Source organism: Ptiloglossa arizonensis, chromosome 5, assembly GCF_051014685.1.
Source record: "Ptiloglossa arizonensis isolate GNS036 chromosome 5, iyPtiAriz1_principal, whole genome shotgun sequence".
Lineage (NCBI taxonomy): Eukaryota > Metazoa > Arthropoda > Insecta > Hymenoptera > Colletidae > Ptiloglossa > Ptiloglossa arizonensis.
The window spans coordinates 1,416,167-1,433,913 of record NC_135052.1 but is presented as its reverse complement, the minus strand read 5'-3'; the positions used below and the strand labels follow the sequence as shown (position 1 = coordinate 1,433,913).

The 17,747-nt window shown below is 41.5% G+C and overlaps 1 protein-coding gene across 23 annotated transcripts in view; it reads left to right on the top strand.

Annotated features, from left to right (window-relative positions):
• The window catches only part of Mmd (disintegrin and metalloproteinase domain-containing protein mind-meld), a 189,574-nt gene that overhangs the window by 144,872 nt on the left and 26,955 nt on the right, over window positions 1-17,747 (top strand). For 19 of the 23 annotated variants that reach the window (XR_012992330.1, XR_012992329.1, XR_012992328.1 and 16 more), the window contains 7 exons: window positions 394-558; window positions 4,278-4,582; window positions 4,784-4,894; window positions 4,971-5,052; window positions 5,408-5,503; window positions 5,570-5,732; window positions 15,742-15,880. Coding sequence is in view for 19 of the 23 variants with exons in the window: in XM_076313251.1 (XP_076169366.1) it covers window positions 394-558; window positions 4,278-4,582; window positions 4,784-4,894; window positions 4,971-5,052; window positions 5,408-5,503; window positions 5,570-5,732; window positions 15,742-15,880 (1,061 nt within the window). In the remaining 4 variants the exon portion in view is untranslated. Of the gene's footprint in view, window positions 1-393; window positions 559-4,277; window positions 4,583-4,783; window positions 4,895-4,970; window positions 5,053-5,407; window positions 5,504-5,569; window positions 5,733-9,129; window positions 9,233-15,741; window positions 15,881-17,747 lie in introns of all 23 variants that reach the window. The other 4 variants (XM_076313257.1, XM_076313255.1, XM_076313256.1 and 1 more) reach the window with 2 other exon arrangements.

The window sequence follows — 17,747 nt, the reverse complement described above, 5'->3', positions numbered from 1 at the left end:
TGTACACGTCTCCTAGATGGACACGTATTTCTTAATCACCCTGTATTTCTCTCGATACCGAAGATGTTACCGCGTTCGTGTTACTTGAAAGCGGGGAACGTTCTTTCGCGATCCATCGCGAGTGTCCGCTCGGAAAGAGTCGAAAGCGGATCGACGCGCTCGAGGGTGTGAACGAAAACGTCACAAACCGTTGGAGGTCCTTTTTACATAAACTCGCAAAAAGACGAATTAACAGCGGAGTAGTTTGGAGAAGACTTGCCGCGCCTTTCGGCTTTCACGGGAGTTCCTTATCGCGGTTCGTTGCGCCGCAACCTAATTTCCCATGGCGGGAGCATTAAGCGGAAATGTAAACGGTCGGTTCTCCCTCTCTTTTTGTCCCGCTTTTGACAACAGGTGGAGGCGAGGTCTTGCGGAAACAACGTAATCGACGACGGGGAACAATGCGATTGCGGATCGATCGAGGAATGCCAGAAACTCAATCCTTGCTGCGATCCGATCACCTGCAAGCTCACCACGGAAGCGGAATGCGCGACCGGGCCGTGCTGCAAGAACTGCAAGGTAAAATATTTCTCTCCTCGCTTAGATACGCCCGCGCATCGCGTCGATACGCGTCAAACATTTGGCATGCGGCCCCGCAACCGAAGGAGATCTACGTGCCCGATAACGACGAGCACGGTAAACGCGTCTCTAAACAGAGACAAGAATACGGTCGAAAGGAAGTAAGTAAACAGTGTCGGTGTAGAGTTGGAAAATCTTGTACGGGTTCACGAAAACGGATCGTCCTCGATCGTTTCGCGTTTCTGCTCGTCCACTCTTGAAACACGCGCTAGGAAGTCATCCTCCGTCCACGAATACGGTGTACCCCATCACGAGGTCTCGTTGGCGTTGTCCAACCTAACGGAGGCCCATCGAGCGCCTGCTTCCCCCACTCTGCGTGATATAGCTACGTCAGCGCTCTCTGCACGGGCCCACGCGAAACCTCTGGGAATCCCCCATTCTCGTCCGAACGTGACACTGATATAGACTTGTTCCATACAGACTTCTTACATTTATTCTTAGAAAAATGAAAACCGTCGATATACGGACGTGTGCTACTATCCACCAACTGTTATCGATGTTTGTCGATACATCGTTAACCCTTTCGCTCCGACGAACATATATACACGCCCTCGAAAAATCACCATTCGTAACAGAGGCCCCTCGATCGCCTGCTTCCCCCACTCTGCGCGATACAGCTACGTCAGCGCTCTCTGCACGGGCCCACGCGAAACCTCTGGGAATCCCCCATTCTCGTCCGAACGTGACACTGATATAGACTTGTTCGATACAGACTTCTTACATTTATTCTTTGAAAAATGAAAACCATCGATGCACGGACGTGTGCTACTATCCACCAACTGTCATCGATGTTTGTCGATACATCGTTAACCCTTTCGCTTCGGCGGGCATATATACACGCCCTCGAAGAACGACCATTCGTATACGAAGGGCGTATATGTACGCACTGCAAAAGTGATCGCTTAGGTACGAAGAGCATATATGTACGTTCATACAATATATACTTTTATTTCATACTTTACACGAGATACTTTTGTTGATCAAGTGTCCGGCAACGTTGCATGCCTCAAACAGTTAACTATCGTGAAATCAAACATCACCGAAAAAAAACGCGGTAAAAGACGCGAGTCGAGGTACTATTGTTCACGTAATTGTGTTGACTTACGCGTGGGTCCATGCTTTGAACTTTATCGTATCAAACTTGATTATTAATATTGTGTTTGGCTTTAAATACTTTAGTAATTTCGTTATATTGTATTAAAATATATTATACGAGCATTATAATATAATACATAAAAAAATAAATTACGATTATAAAGTAAAACGATATTACCAAATATAATAAATATCATTGTGAAATTTCGAGAACAAGAAACGATTTCTACTTACGTACTTCGTAGCATTCCGTACCTCAGTATCAACTACTTCGTAATGCACTCCGTTCACAGCTATCACATTTTATCACAAGCGCTCCGTAGCGGAAGGGTTAAGAAAACATCGATGTTGGTCGATGTATCGTCGGTGAAACATCGATGTTTCGTAATATGGATACTTCTTTAATTCGTTCGAAATCATTGAATCTCCAAGAATTTCGAACCGATACCCTCTTTTGTTCATTTCAGTAATCATTTATTTAATAATAAAGCCAACACATTTCTTCCTGACGCGATATTTCATTCGATCGTGACGATTAAATTTTTATTTGTTCGTTGCAAAATATTTCATTCTTCGATTTAAATTCTAATTTTTATTTTGTTTTGTCGGAGCAACGGATAAAAAAGTTTCGATAAAAAGCTTTTTTATCTGTTATATACGTTGTTCGAAACTTTTGTCCGGATACAAATTTTCCCCAACTGTACGTTGGAGAACCCTCGCGCCATGATTCAGTTTGTTTGCGCCAATATCCTCCCTCGGACGCCTCGGAGCAGTTACGGTAAAATTCGAGTTTAACAGTTAACTATTGAGAACAAATCCACGGTGTACGAGCACGCGAATGTCAAAAAGAGAAATTGACATGAATGTTCTTGGTCGCCCATTCCCCCTCTCCACTCTTGTCTATCTAGCGTTCTTTGGTCTTGAAAAACGCGGGCTCTTTCACTCGCAAAGACTGTTGTTTGGTCTCTGGCTCGTAGCCGCAGAGTCAACTCTCAACGCTGATAAGTCCTCGACACGAAGGTTGAATTTCATGCAGAATTTGATATTTGCTTACTCGTCGAACGCGAGATCCGTAAAATCGCAGATGCACGCGTCTACGTGATCACGGAAAACGTATACGACTAAATAAATTATTATTATGATTATTTATTTATATTAATTATTTTAAATTATTTATCGTTCGGTATTGTACAGACTTCTTATATTTATTTTTGGATCACTATTTAGACTTGTTCGATACAGACTTCTTACAGTCTGTTCTTACTTATTCTTAGAATAGTATTCTTTACTCTTAGATTACACACGTATATTGAACAAATTATTCATTACTTCAATTCTGTGAAATGTACATTTTTAATTTGTTCAGATCATAGAAAATTAATGCTTTTGAGCGCCGTTGTTTTAATTTCACCGATATATATATAGTTCAGAGCGCGCAGTTTCTTCGTCTATTCATCGATCGATATCGTTTTCAAATTTTTCGATCGCGCCTAGTAGATTATTGTTCGTACAGCTCGAACAAGAACGAGGTTCCAAACGCGCGTGCGCAGATTGACGAGTGCAGTCGCGCAGAGTCCCGCTTCCCCCTCCACTTTGTATTCTGTATCGGGCACTGTTACGCACCACTCCTGCGATTGCTCCCCATCCGTCACCTTTCACCGTGACATCAATTGACCCATGTAGCGGCTCGTGGATAATTGGCGAGCCGAAACGAGGAGCACTCTGGCTCGCAAAAGACACTATTCCTACATCTGGCGAAAGTTACCGGTATCAACTACGTTAAAGTCTCCATAGATGACAGTAGCTCGTGGAACCTTCAAATGCCAAGATCAGAATAGGTAGGAGACATTTTACATCAGATTTATCTACAGAAAAGGAGCTCCCAATCGTCGAATCGACTGCTCGATTATACGGTCGACTAAATCTAAAGAAAACTTGTGGAATGGGGCCAGAGATTGCCATCTATACAGAGTGTTCCAAAACATGTGAAACTTCAGAGGCGGATCCAGCAAACCGAAATAAGAAAGACGTTTCTGAGTATCCAATGCAACCCTGTTTCCGAAATAAATCGGGACCGATCTAAAGTAGAATTTAAAAAAAAATATATATATATATATATATATATATATATAATATATATCTCAAAGTATTAGAAATTAATTATTGTGAAAAATATATTGTAAAATCAAATTTAAATGATTCGTCGAATCGGTAACATTACCTCGAGCCACCATTTTTACCTCCCGAGACCCGTGAACTCTCCAAAATTGTTGCACTCGATAGCACCCGTTTGTACACGTGTTCGATACCGCTAACTTAGAAGAAAAAAAACGACTCCAATTGGTAAACAAGATTTAACTTTTCCTCTTATTTCGGTGCGTTCAATACACCTCTGAGACTCCGTCTACATATTTTGAAACAGCTTGTAGAGTGAAGACGCGATCGTCGGCTACGGAGACTTTACCGTACCCCTACCGAGCGCGTTCGCTATCACACCTCGTTTTCGCGCGGCCGAGCTATACACCCGTAAAAACTGCTAAACGAAGGCTCGTTTGACGATACAGCTGCTCAAGCAGGACGTTGTCTGTCGGGAGTCGACGAACGAGTGCGACTTGCCGGAGGTCTGCTCCGGAGAGACGGGCCAATGTCCGCCGGATGTTTACAAGAAGAACGGCAATCTCTGCGCGGACAACACCACTTACTGTTTCAACGGCATTTGCCCAGTGTTGGATCTTCAATGCGAGGAAATCTGGGGAATCGGTAGCACCGTAGCGGACAAAGAGTGCTTCGAAGAATATAATTCGAAGGGCTCGCGAAGCGGACATTGCGGCATTGATTTGTCCGGCCACTACATCAAATGCGAACCCGAGTAAGTAAACACCCAGGTAGGGGTGTTAACACCGAGAAAACAGTGTGTTACGATGAATATGCACAGACCTAACCTCTGTACGTAATTCCTTCCACGAAACGACGAAATTCGGGACAACGAACGATCGACGATACCCCGGTACACGATCGATCCCATTCTTGTATTCCATCGTTTCAATCCTCGCTGTTTCTCCTTCCTCAGAAACGTTCGTTGCGGATCGCTGCAATGTCAACAGGGCAACAAGCATCCGATGAAGAAGGTGGATAACTCAAGGACCGTTGTGTCGATCGGTGGACAAGAATTCGAGTGCAAGTAAGTCACGTTCGATCGTGTCGTTTTACTCCACCGGTACTGGGTGTCTGTAACGTTGTCACTGCTCTCTGCGAAGGTCCACGCCCGGTAAGGTGGAAGGTTCCGAGCTGCCGTACACGGGATTGGTCCGCGACGGGACGACCTGCGGAGACAATTTGGTAAGTTTCGTAATCCTTTCGTAAACCGGGGAATCACCGTGCCGACCGTGCCACGGCGAATTAAACGAAACTCGAGGGTTCAACGATGTCCGGTATTCGGGTGTTGCGTTAACGGTCCTAGTTCGTTGTTGCTGCGAACCGGATTATGCAAAGTCGGCTACGTAGCGGCTTCGTGGGCAAACAAAACTGTTTGCTTTCAATCTGGATAGATTTGGGGCAAAACGACGACAACGACCACGACAACGTAAACGACGACGACGATGACGACGACAACGACGACGACGACAACGACGGGAACCGGCCCGGTGAAAGAATGCACCACCGGTAGTACATCGACCTGATTTGTACGTTTCAGATTTGCGTAAACCAGACATGCACGAATTTCTTTGCGCTCTTAGACAACGAGAAGTGTCCCAGCAATCACAACAACAACGAATGCTCGGGAAGAGGCGTGAGTATAGCGTTTCACGGACCGGTTTCTTTCGTTCGATAACGAACGTTGAACAAATTCTTCTAGGTGTGCACGAACATGAACAAGTGCTACTGCAACCCGGGCTGGTGCGGACCAGACTGCTCCATAGAACAAATTATTGTGACACGCCCGCCGACGATCACTCGCACCGAAGCAGCCGGTAAAAATGGTACAGATACTAGATTGGTGAAGAAAGAGACCCCCTACGGTAAGTTGTATCTCATAAACGATCCCTGATTCGTTAATATTCGGGTTTAGAATTTATATATACACGCACAAGATGTTTCAGAAATACATGTCCATACTTCGGGGGATAAAGCTACGGACTTGGTAAAAAAATCGTTCTACGAAGGTACGCAGGTGTCCTGTGTACTTTGATTTTCGTGTTACGGATAATGAAAGAAAATGTTCAGTGTCTGTTTCGTTCCTCGACGTTTTTATTTCGTAGCCAACAATGTACTGTGCGCAGTTGAGAAGTTGACCTCTGGAAGAAATCGAGAATCGTATCGGATCGAACGATCGGTTCGGTCTTTGAAGGTTTGGGATTAAATGAAATATGCTCAACACTGTCCACGTTCCTCTGCAACATTGTTATATCTCCCCTTGATCCAGGAGTCATCTTTTCAACTCCCAACTCTACACGATCCGCGAGAAAGGATACAAAATGGATACGAAACTGTTCGCGGAACACTTGGTATTTTCGAAAACGGTTGAGAAACTATATTAGCACGTATCGAGACTTCTTCCACGGCAATTTGAACATTTTCTTCGATCTTTCGCGGCTCGAGAACCACGGTACCAAGGACGTATAGTGTGTACGCTCGAACGACATTTTTTACTAAAACGAGTCCGTGGATTCGCTCGCTGTTGTACACACGTGTATTTCTAGAACGCTCTGCATATTCTCGGACGAACCGAGAAACTGTCGCGATCGATCCAAGGAAACGAAACTAACCGAGCCAGCAACGACTCCGTGCCAACAAGGCCGGTTTCAATTTCTCGGTTCCTATCACCGATATTATTCCGTGATCGCTAAAAGAAATCGTTGATTAGATCCCGGTGATAAGATACTCGTACGTATCACCGGGCACGGTAGACAATCTCTTACGATTTTGTTTTTCCTTGTCTCGTTCTGCCCCCCCTCCCACCGTGTGTGAACCGAAAACTCGCGATGGATCGGTTCGTCGATCTTCGTTCGTACGAAACAATATCTTTCCGCGCTGTGTATCGGAAAACGGCGAAGGCTTTACGTACAAATGATAACGTCCACCTCGATAAAAGATAAGATCGCCTCACGACGGAAGGGGGATGGTCTCGAGGTTGATCGGCCATTCGAAGAAAAAGATTTCTTCGGACGGAGAAACGCGAACGGTGAGCGCGATAAGCGAATATTCTACCGTTGCCAACGATCTCTCGCGCACGACATTTCTCGATCGTATGGATCCGCGTTTAATTCACGATAAGACGAAAAAATATCACCTATTTCCCGTCGGGATATCCGTTAACCGCCTGATTATTTGGGGCCATACCATCAGCTGTGCACATAAAATTCGATACGTTCTCCGTGTATATATTTATATCTTTCCATACACACACACACACACATACGTATACTTCTACATATATATATATATATATATATATATATATATATATATATATATATATATATATATATATATATATATATATATATACATACATACATACATACACATATATGTGCGTGTGTGCGTGTATACGTGACTCATACATACACAGACAGGGTGAGTCGTTTCAATCGTACCGGTTGACGTTACTTGTGAACTGTCGCGTGAAGGAAGTTTCCAAACGAATGTTGCTCAGTACTCAGGGACTGCGTACGATGCAACAATTGTTTTTTTTTTTTTTTATTATTTTGCTTTTTTATTTAGGTCACCTTGGGTTTTATCGCATAACGTAACATTAGGTTGCCCGGAAAGTCATTTCGTTTTCCAAAAGTGGAGAATATACAATTCAATGAAATGTTTATACACTCTAAAAAAAATCGTGTTTCATTTTCATCGAAAAAAAAACGAAATGACTTTCCGAACAACCCAATAATTTTCTACTCGACGTTTGGCACACACTTTCGAATCGTGGCGCGCACTTTCGAATCGTGACGCGCACTTTCGAATCGCGTGATCGAACGCTACACGTTACGTTCGACAACAAATACAAGGTGACCTTCGTACCTCGATGAAGGAAAGCGAAATAGGGAAAAATGAAGTTCCTCGTTCGCCTCGAGGTATCGTGGAACTCTCGTTCGAAATGTTTCTTCGTACGGCAAACGTTACGGCTGAACGGGTCACCCTGTATGTGACACGGACCGATAAGCTCTCACCTCAGTTACACTTTCTCCATTCTTGACCACTTTACGAGTCCCCGTCCCCCGAAGAGAGAACAGATCGTGTATTACATACCCACTACATGCGAACGCTACGCAACAACGACTTCAACCACGTTTTCACGAGCGATTTTTGTATCGTGCAGAACCGCCCTTCTCTCCGAGGGTTGCAACGAGCTTTCATCGAGAGAACTCTCTCTCGTTCCGGGACCTATTTCCAAGTCAAATGGACCACGACCCGTTACCACGGTGAAATTCGTTCGCCCCTCTGTACATCCAAAGAACAATTCACTCCCCCCCCCCCCCCCCCCCACTCCCCCACGCATAACGGTTGTAATCCATTTTATCGCCGACCTGCGTACACACACATACACGCGCACACATTTCTGACTCTTAAGTCTTGTTTCTCGAGTAAGCTCGACACTAATCGATGGGGGAAAGAGGAATCAAATTTTGGAGAACCCATAACGATCTCGATCCGCGCGTTGAGTTTCAGAGACAAAATTACAGGGTGATTCTTTCGCTAGTGAACTCAAAGTCGTGGTCTAAATACTCTACCGACAATCCCGTGTTTGTATACATTAACAAAGTATCACTGTTGCCTGATCGGCTGTTCGTACACGACCACTACGCGTTGCTGGAAAGATGACGAGCGAAAGGAACGCGGTTTACGATTGGTCGTAGTGGATTAGTCACGCCTAAACGCGCACGTGATCTTAGTCGCGGTGCGTTATTGGTCGAAATGGTTCTCGCCCGCTAGTTGACGCGTCGTCTGAGAAAGAGGGAGGGGGAAAGAGGCGCGTCGAGGCGAAGTGGAACAGTGCAAAGCAAGCGGCGTGATAGTGGGGGCTACGGGAGAGCGGAAAGGCGGGAGGTTGGGCGGAGTCAAGTATCTTAACTCCGGCCTCTGTGCCGTCTCGCTGGTCATCTTTCCAGCCACGCGTAGTATCGCAGCGGCTGTATTCGTAACGTCATTCGTTTCTATAAACCAAGAACTCGCGTGGAATTATCACCGAGACATTTGGACGACAGCACTGTCCTTGAAACGCTCAAACTTCTCTTCGCGAGAATACCGCGCATATGTGAAACAGATGCTCGCATAACGTAACCGGATTAATTACCGTGGGAGGGGATCCGTGAGGGGAGATACAAAAAGTAAAAAGAAAAAAATTGAAACAACATACACGCTCGACCAACTGATACGAACACGTGTAGGATACAAAGTGATTGGTCGTTTCAGAAGCAACTAACAACACCCTTAGCACCGTGGAGATGGTAGCAATCATGTTGGGTGTGGTCACAGGAGTCTTCGTTTGTTTTACACAATTGGCTTTTTGCTGCAGGTACAGTAGCAAAATAAAAGTACTTGGAAATCCCGGAGAGAGCCCACTGAGCCGAGCTTCAGCTGAGTGGGTTCGAACCCCAACGCCTGTCGTTGTCAAGTAATTCGTGGCTAGCTGGATGATGGGGGCATCGCACGCGGCCATCACATGCTCTCATAATATTGATTCATCTTAGCTTACTCACTCGATGTTCATTTACCTCTATATGTATATATATATATATATATATATATATATATATATATATATATATATATATATACATCTCATAAAATATATATACATACATATACTACCTGTTTTCTCGATGGTATGCTCTGAATGTGCTCGTGCTCGCATAGCGCGCGTGTTTGAACGATCACGACGATCGTGACTATGCTGCACGAGCGAGGGATCTTACATACTTACGATCGTCGCACTCCGACGGGCGTTCTGCGTTTTCTGTGTTCAATGGTTTTTCGTTTCGTTTCTGCTTTCTTCCGAGACGTATGATTTTTTCTTTTTTTTTTCCTCTCGAAAGACACACGATTCTTACAATCGTTGCATTCACCCGACAGATTCGATCGCCGTGTCCCGAGCAGTAGCATGAACTTCCGTGGTGGTGTGCAGCAGCCCACGGAGCGATTAAACGCTACAAATTGTAACCGCATCTGCGAGCCTCATAGTTGCGTCGTTTTCCGACTAACCTCTCCCCCGAGTATGGCATTTCGTCCCTTAGAGTGCGATATCTAACACACGATCCACCATAAACGTAACGCCAATGTGCCAGCTGCTTGTATGCCCTATAAAAGCATGAATAAGGCTGATGATTAGCAAAGAAACGAACGTCGTCCCCTCGAATCCGTCCGAGAAAGAAAAAAAAGAAATGAACCAATCGCCCGACGATAAATGCTAATCCGTCTCGGTTTATTATTAACAAATTTAATCACTTTGATCGGGATCGATCCGTAAACCGCGCAAAGTGATGGGACCAACGACGTATGTCGCACACTCATCGATACTTATCAATTTCTAAAGTATCCCATTGAGACATCGATACGGCTCTCGAAAGAAATTATCGCTACGGATATTAATGAGAATGTACGTCGACGTGACGACAACCGATCTACCATCGGTGTCGATGGATTATTCGATCGATTCCGAATAGATCGTTATCGAGATGAATAATTGTTCGAACAATTTTAATTTTTATAACTTTCCACGTAACACGATTTGAGAGGGATTTTTCACCATTGGTAATCCCCTAATTTTCCTAGGAATTCTTTCGTCTCGATTAAAATTGGCGTTGATAAGTAAATATTTATAACGTTTCTAATTTACCTTGAATTCTTTTATATTTGATTCTGTAATAGAAGAGAACAGGAAGGAATTGTATTTTCGAGCGATTATCGTAAAATTACGAACGAAATATCGTACAATGGTAAATAATGGTAAACGATTATCAAAATATCGATTTATTTTTCTTCAGAAATTTTAAAGCGTTTCAAATCCGATTCTTATCGTTTTTTTACACGCGAAGAAAAATGTTTTCATTGTTATTCGATACCGAGCAAACAATCCATCGCGAATCTAAATAAATTTCTCGGTAGTTTGTTATCGTTATTCATTGTAGCTGTTGCTATTTGCTCCTCCCACGTTTAAACGCGCAAGATTTGCCTATGATGAAAAATTCATCGTATTCTCATCTCGAGGAGTTACCAATTATGTTTTATCGCGTCCGTATGTATCAAACTCGGTGTAATTGATGGGTGTCGATGCGATGGTCGCGTGTCTCGGTAAGCCTCAAATCGTTCGAAGACATTTCTCATAGTGACCATAGACGTAACGATTTATTTTACGACGAGTCGTACGTCGAGTTGCAACGAGATGCTCGTGTGACAGAGACCGCCGGTATTTTATTCGAATAACGGACGACGAATAAACACTCTTGCGCAAACTATTTACTTGCAACGTTCGATCGATCGACATTTATACGGATAAACTTTCAACGTGAAATATTATAATTCGATCGAGTCGTAATTTTTCACGAACAAATAACCCCGTCGCGAGTTACTTTAATCCGAATGTATAAAGATAGTAATCTTTTATTTCGATAAAAATGTTGCTTATCTCTGTCGTATGATAGCGCCGTAATGTTTATTCATCATGGCCGGATCGTACAACAGATTGTGCAATATCTCTTTCCAATTATTGTTCGAACAATCGTATCGACGATATTCATGCGAATTATTATACGAAATATCATTGCGTCTCTGACCCCTGGTGCAAGTAACGATTTATCGTCAAGTTGCAACGACAGTCGTATGCGCAGCGCGGTAATGCCATCCAATATGGCGGCGCTTCGTACGACGACCTTACGCACTTTGCAATTTTGTTACGACTCGAACAACCGTATCGATCAAAATCGTACAATTTGTTACGATAAATCGTTACGGATAAACGACGAACAGCTTGTCGAAAGCGGTGCAATCGTGTTCGAAAAAATTTCAAAGAACGTTGTTCGATGGAAACAGGTGGTTTCCCAAAAGAATTTATTTCATCCCAAGTTTGCTAAAAAAGATAATTGTATCTCGTAAAATGGTACGAACTTGTTTAAATAGATTTTTACTATTTTTGTTACTATTTCCGTTTTTAATGGAAATGAGTGATTTCCCTGGTTGGCTGAAATACTTTATTCGTCAATATCGAACAGATTGAACTCGTTGATACGATTTACAAGGAGAGTGTTAAACTTTCAGATCACGGATTTAGTCTAAACTTTGCGTACTGGTAAATTTGATTATTCTGTTTACGAAGATGTAACATCGTGGAAGCAGATAGTTTATTAGATATTTACGATTAGAACTTTTCGAATATTATTTTAGTCGAACCAACAAACAAGTATTCTTGTGGTTCTTTTGGTATGTATGTACATAGTTCTTATCATATTAAAGTGCAATTCCGTGCTGGACGATTATTTTTCGATTTATATGTTTAAATTAATCAGATTTTACGCGTAGAAAAGAGTACTAAATTTGAAATAAATGTTAAATCAAATATTTTGACTGTATTTACTGCATAAAAAAGACAAAACTGGTACTTAATATTATGCACAAGATACAAAATATTATCAAATATCTGCTCTACCATGAACATTTTCATGAACAAAATGATCAAATCTACTAGTAATCAAAATTTCAACTAAATCCGTGATCCAAAGATTTTGGACTTTTAAAATCATCTAATTCGAGGATTTACTATACATCCACTGAACAATTTTCATATAGAAATGCTATATAGGTATACCAGCAACCAAGCTGTCAGTCAACCAACTGGTGGGAAACCACCTCTTTCCACCAAATAACGTTTATTCGAATAATTTTGTAGTATCATACGAATTATAATTACCTTTGGAAGAACCCTTTGTTATCCGTACCACGTTTAAAATACTTGTGCTACAGATACTTGTACGCTAGAAAAAACTTCTCTTTCGTATTTTAATCCAAAAGAAAATAATTATTTCTTCTTCCCTACGAGAAGATTGAAATAACGGTGTTCGAAAAGTTCCATTTAAAACAGGGATAAAATGCTTGAAAAGACAATAATAATAATAATAATATAATAATAAAAATAATAATACATCTTCATTGTACCAAGTTCGTGTACATTGAAAAAGAAACAACATAATACAGTATTGAGAGAAAAAGAAGTAAAATTAAGTAGGTGTACATTCAATACAAAGTCGAGGTACGGCTATAAGCTGTTATTAATCCATACAACATAACAAGAGTGCAATAAAGGGATTGAGAAATAAAGAAAAAGAAAAGAGAAAAAGAGAATAAAGTTTCTTCTTTATTTACTTTAATTAATCATGAGTCATTTGGATTACAATGTAATTGTTGATTCTTATTACATAATAAGAATAAATATATAAAATACACGTTGGATAATTAATTTTGCGTTGCAATAATCCAATTTTAATCCAAACAACCCATGATTAACTCAATCTCGAAAACAATACAATAAAAGTCCAATAAAGGAAATACGAAATCAAGAAAAGAGAAGAGGAAAATGAAGTGAAGTAGAAAATAAAAATAAATATCTAAAACATTGGATAATTAACTTTGCAGTGCAATTATCTATGCATTAACAATACATTCTAGTTGAACAATGTCTTTTTCAATCTTTCTAAAAACACGATTGCACCGTCTTTAAGATCCGACATTGTGTCACGACTTTTAACAACGTCACCTACGATCGGAACATTGTGACGTATTGAAACTGTTTACAACGTGTGACGATGACAAATGTCACGGTATTCGTTGTCACGGGATTAAAAGTCGCGATTTTACACCACGTGAAAAAACGAACCTTTGGAATGGTTCGATACCAGAGTATCGACTTTCAAACGCGAATAAACTGATTGAAACAGGTCTCGGTCCCATCACAATCTCGTGTGTCTTCATCGTTGAACCGGAAGACCTCGACAAAGGGTTTGTTCCCTTCGAAGACGTTGTCCAACTCGAACACGTATAATAGATTTTATCGAATGATAAAACTTATTGAACAGTACTACCTTGAACAGTACTATCTTGAACAGTACTGCTCAATAAAACTTATTGAACAGTACTAACTTGAACAATACTGTTGGATAAAACTTATTAAACATTACTACCTTGAATAGTACTGCTCGATAAAACTTATTGAACAGTACTATTTTGTACAGTACTATCTTGAACAGTACTATTTTGAACAGTACTATCTTGAACAGTACTATTCGATAAAATTTATTGAACAGTACTACCTTGAACAATACTACCTTGAACAGTATTGTTCAATAAGTTTTATCGAACGACAAAATTCATTAAACAACCTAGTACTATACTGTTCAATAAGTTTTATCAAACGACAAAACTTATTGAACAACCTAGTATTCGAGCTGCGATGATTGGTTCGCGAGACACACGACGAATATAGCTTTTTTTTATTTCTTCTTTTCGATAAAGAGACAAAATTAATACAATAAAAGTTGGACAACTGCGCGAAATGATCTACGACATAACTGTCTGTTGTTTGTCCACACCATTGAGGGAGACTCCCCTTGATACAATCCGAAACTCGACGACCGAACCATGTAACCCGATCCGAACTAAAATATCGGTGAAACAATACTAATATAACATTGATACCGTTCTATTTTTGTTTTTTTTTTTCCTTTTTTTTTTGTATGTAACCTCTTAACGTTCATGTATTTTTTAAACTTAAATTACTAGAAATGATTCAATTTTGTAGCTATCGGATTTGTTACTCAGCCACGTGAAAATACGTTCTTTATTAATTTTAATGTCGTGTCTCGCATAATAAACTTGTAACCTCGTGTTTCGAAACACGATAGGTTGGAAACGAGTGTGGTACACCGAGTGTGAAAAGACGAACGTCGAAAGACTTCGAAGTTCGAATTTATCAATGTTTATATATCGATACATACAACGAGAAAGAAAGTCACATTGATGATTTTAACGAGCAGATCAAACAGAACGCTCTCAAAGACATAATTATCGCTGGCCGAGTCGAACTCGAGCTCGAGTGGTAAGATTTTCACGAAACTTTCATCGAAGTTTCTGCGAAGTTCTTCCGTTTAAAATGATACCGAACGCGAAAAAGTTTCATTTATATTTACTTACTTAATAAACGCTACGAGAAAGTTATCACGCCTTATTAAATACGTAAATGCAATCAAAATTATAACGCGTCCGGATTCATTTTAATCGTAAAAATCTCTCAAACACGGACGATAGAAGTTTTGTTCGAAAAGAAGGAAAAATAAAAAAAGTTTAACCGTCGCGTCAATTTGTCGAGTTTCTTTCTCTCCTTTGTCCTTTTCCACGATCGACAAGAACGATAACGAACTTCGTAGAACGGTTGTCAAAAATCAACACCTCTGTACGATAAGTGCTCGACTCCGGTCCCGATTTTCGTGCTGTTGTCCAATCTTAACCTTAAATACAGTACTCGAGTTACGACGATCGGTTCGCGAGACACACAACGGATATATACTCGACGATCATCCGTCCAATGGATACCGATCGGAGCTTCTTTTTTTTTCTTTTCGTTCTTCTTCGTCTCATTAATCGAGATAAAGTAAATAATCTAGATACGGATCAACGACTCGCGCACGTAACGTGCATCGACGACATTTCGCGCGCTCGGCGAGTCGATAGTGTCCAATAAATGAATGGTATCGCGTTGGTACATGATCGATAGCGTGTACCCGTACAATGAAACTACATCTATATGTATACGTATATGTGCTGATTCTGGCTTCTCTGTTTCTTGTCTGTTTCTGTCTGTCACTGGCATCTCTGTCTGTCTGCATGCTGTGGGACGCTCGGATACCAAAAATAAACCCGCGCGCTGCGTAAACAATGGTACTCGATCATGATATCGCGCACGGGGATATCGGCGACGACCATTGATATCCGTGACGACAACAACGATGCGACTAAACTGACGCATTCTGATCGTCACAGAGAACTACCACGGCTCTAACACTATATTTTTAGTTGGTGTGCTCATGGCGGTGGTAGGGGGTGTTTTCCTAGTATTTACTCTGATGGCTCTATGCTACAGGTCAGTCGTAGTACATAAAAACTACTCCCTCTGTCTCAGGTTAGTGTGCAGAAACATACACGTAGAAACTTTTTTGTATGCGTATATCTATCTATATATTCTATCTATCTATCTATCTATCTATCTATCTATATATATATGCACATATATATGTATGCCCTACCATTCTCTTACGATCACACGTCGTGCATATATATTTACATGTATATCTTTAGAGTCCGTATTGTTATTGTCTTTTATTCTCTTCGCTTACTGTTCTTTTCGTACCGTTTCAGTTACTTTCGTTTCCTTTGTCTCTCTGTCTCACTGTTTACTCGTTCGTCGGTGGTGCGTAACCACCGATAAGAAACGCTCGAAATACGTATTTTTTCCACTGTTTTCTTTTTCCTTTCTTTTTATTTTTTTTTTTTTGTTTTTTTTTTCTTCTTCTGCAACGCTGCGCTGCCAACGATCTCGCAAATGATTTCGCAACGAACGCTGCGACGTGCAAATGGCTTGAAGCCGTTTTCGCGGGACGAAACGATACTCGTCGCAACGAATCAGAGGGCCTCCCAGCCCCCACCCCTTTCTCTCTCTCGCCCCGTAATTACGCGAGATTCGAGTGTTTCGTAACAGCCACTCACGCGCCCCGAACGGTGAACACTTGGTCGCGCGAACGCATTATTGAACGAACGACACTTGCCGCGAATCTGATCGTTGCTACGACTATGTATGCACGCGCCCGAGCTGCTTCAGTAATCGCCGGCAAATTATTTGGCTGTTGGACCGAGTATCGTAGATTCGTGTACGATTGCTTTCGCAAAATTGGCTAATTAACCGTATTATTGTATCACCTTGTCTATCTGCAATTAAAGAAAAGCTTCAAGTGTACACATACATAGTTTTTCCGTGACCGTTAACTGATCCATCATCCAACGAAACGAGAGACCGATTTTGTTCTTTTTTTTTTTCTTTTTTTTTTCTTTTCTCTCACCGAACAAACGGGCGACTCGCAAACAGCTCACCTACAGTGTGATCTAAAGTGTATGGTATCGGTTAAAGGTTGCTGCGTTTCAGCAGGGTGATCGATTTATGGATCACGATCGAATCACGTGGAAACAATTTCCGAACGCACAACGTTGCGTCGGTTATAATAGCTCGACAGTTATCGAGGACGAATATCTTCACCCCCATGGAACGCACGCTCGCAGGGTGTAAAGAAAACGTTTCTCACGTCTCACGAGGACGAATCCGCGCGTTTTTGGTCACGTGGTGATCCGCGAGGAAATATCTGTCGCGATGCGGTCGCTTTAACGGGGTAGCTTCACGGTGAAAGACAGATCGGTGCGCGTTCTACACGATGAGAGGACAAAAGCGATCGAAGGGACCGATCAATTGGCTGGGACATTCTCACGAATGATATTGCGGGGAAATTGTACGAGTTCTTTAAATATAATCAAATAAATGACGAACATTCTCGTAGTTGCAGCGTATAAATAATTCGATGGTGTTCGTATAATGTGTTTAAACGCAATTTGTTTATCGAATGTTTGAAATCACTGAGCACGATCCATGTCGTTTCTATTAGTAGTGGTAACTATCAATCAGTTGTGGAGCTAACTTCAGTTTTCAATGATGTCGGTTTTGTGTCGACAAGTATGGTCATCGTTTTGAAAAGTAGTAACAACGGTAAGAGTTTAATAGAAGTTAATCCATTACCTTCGACGATGTTAAACAGTGAACACAATGCGCGTAAAAATAGATTACGCTACAATATATCAACATAGTGATCTCCACCAATCCCAATAAAATTCAAGGGAGTGATGTATCTACCTCTACAATAAGCGTAACTGAAATTTTATCCGTAGATGATCAACCGATTTCGAGAAAAGTAAGTACACAAATTTGGAAAAACGTATATACGCGT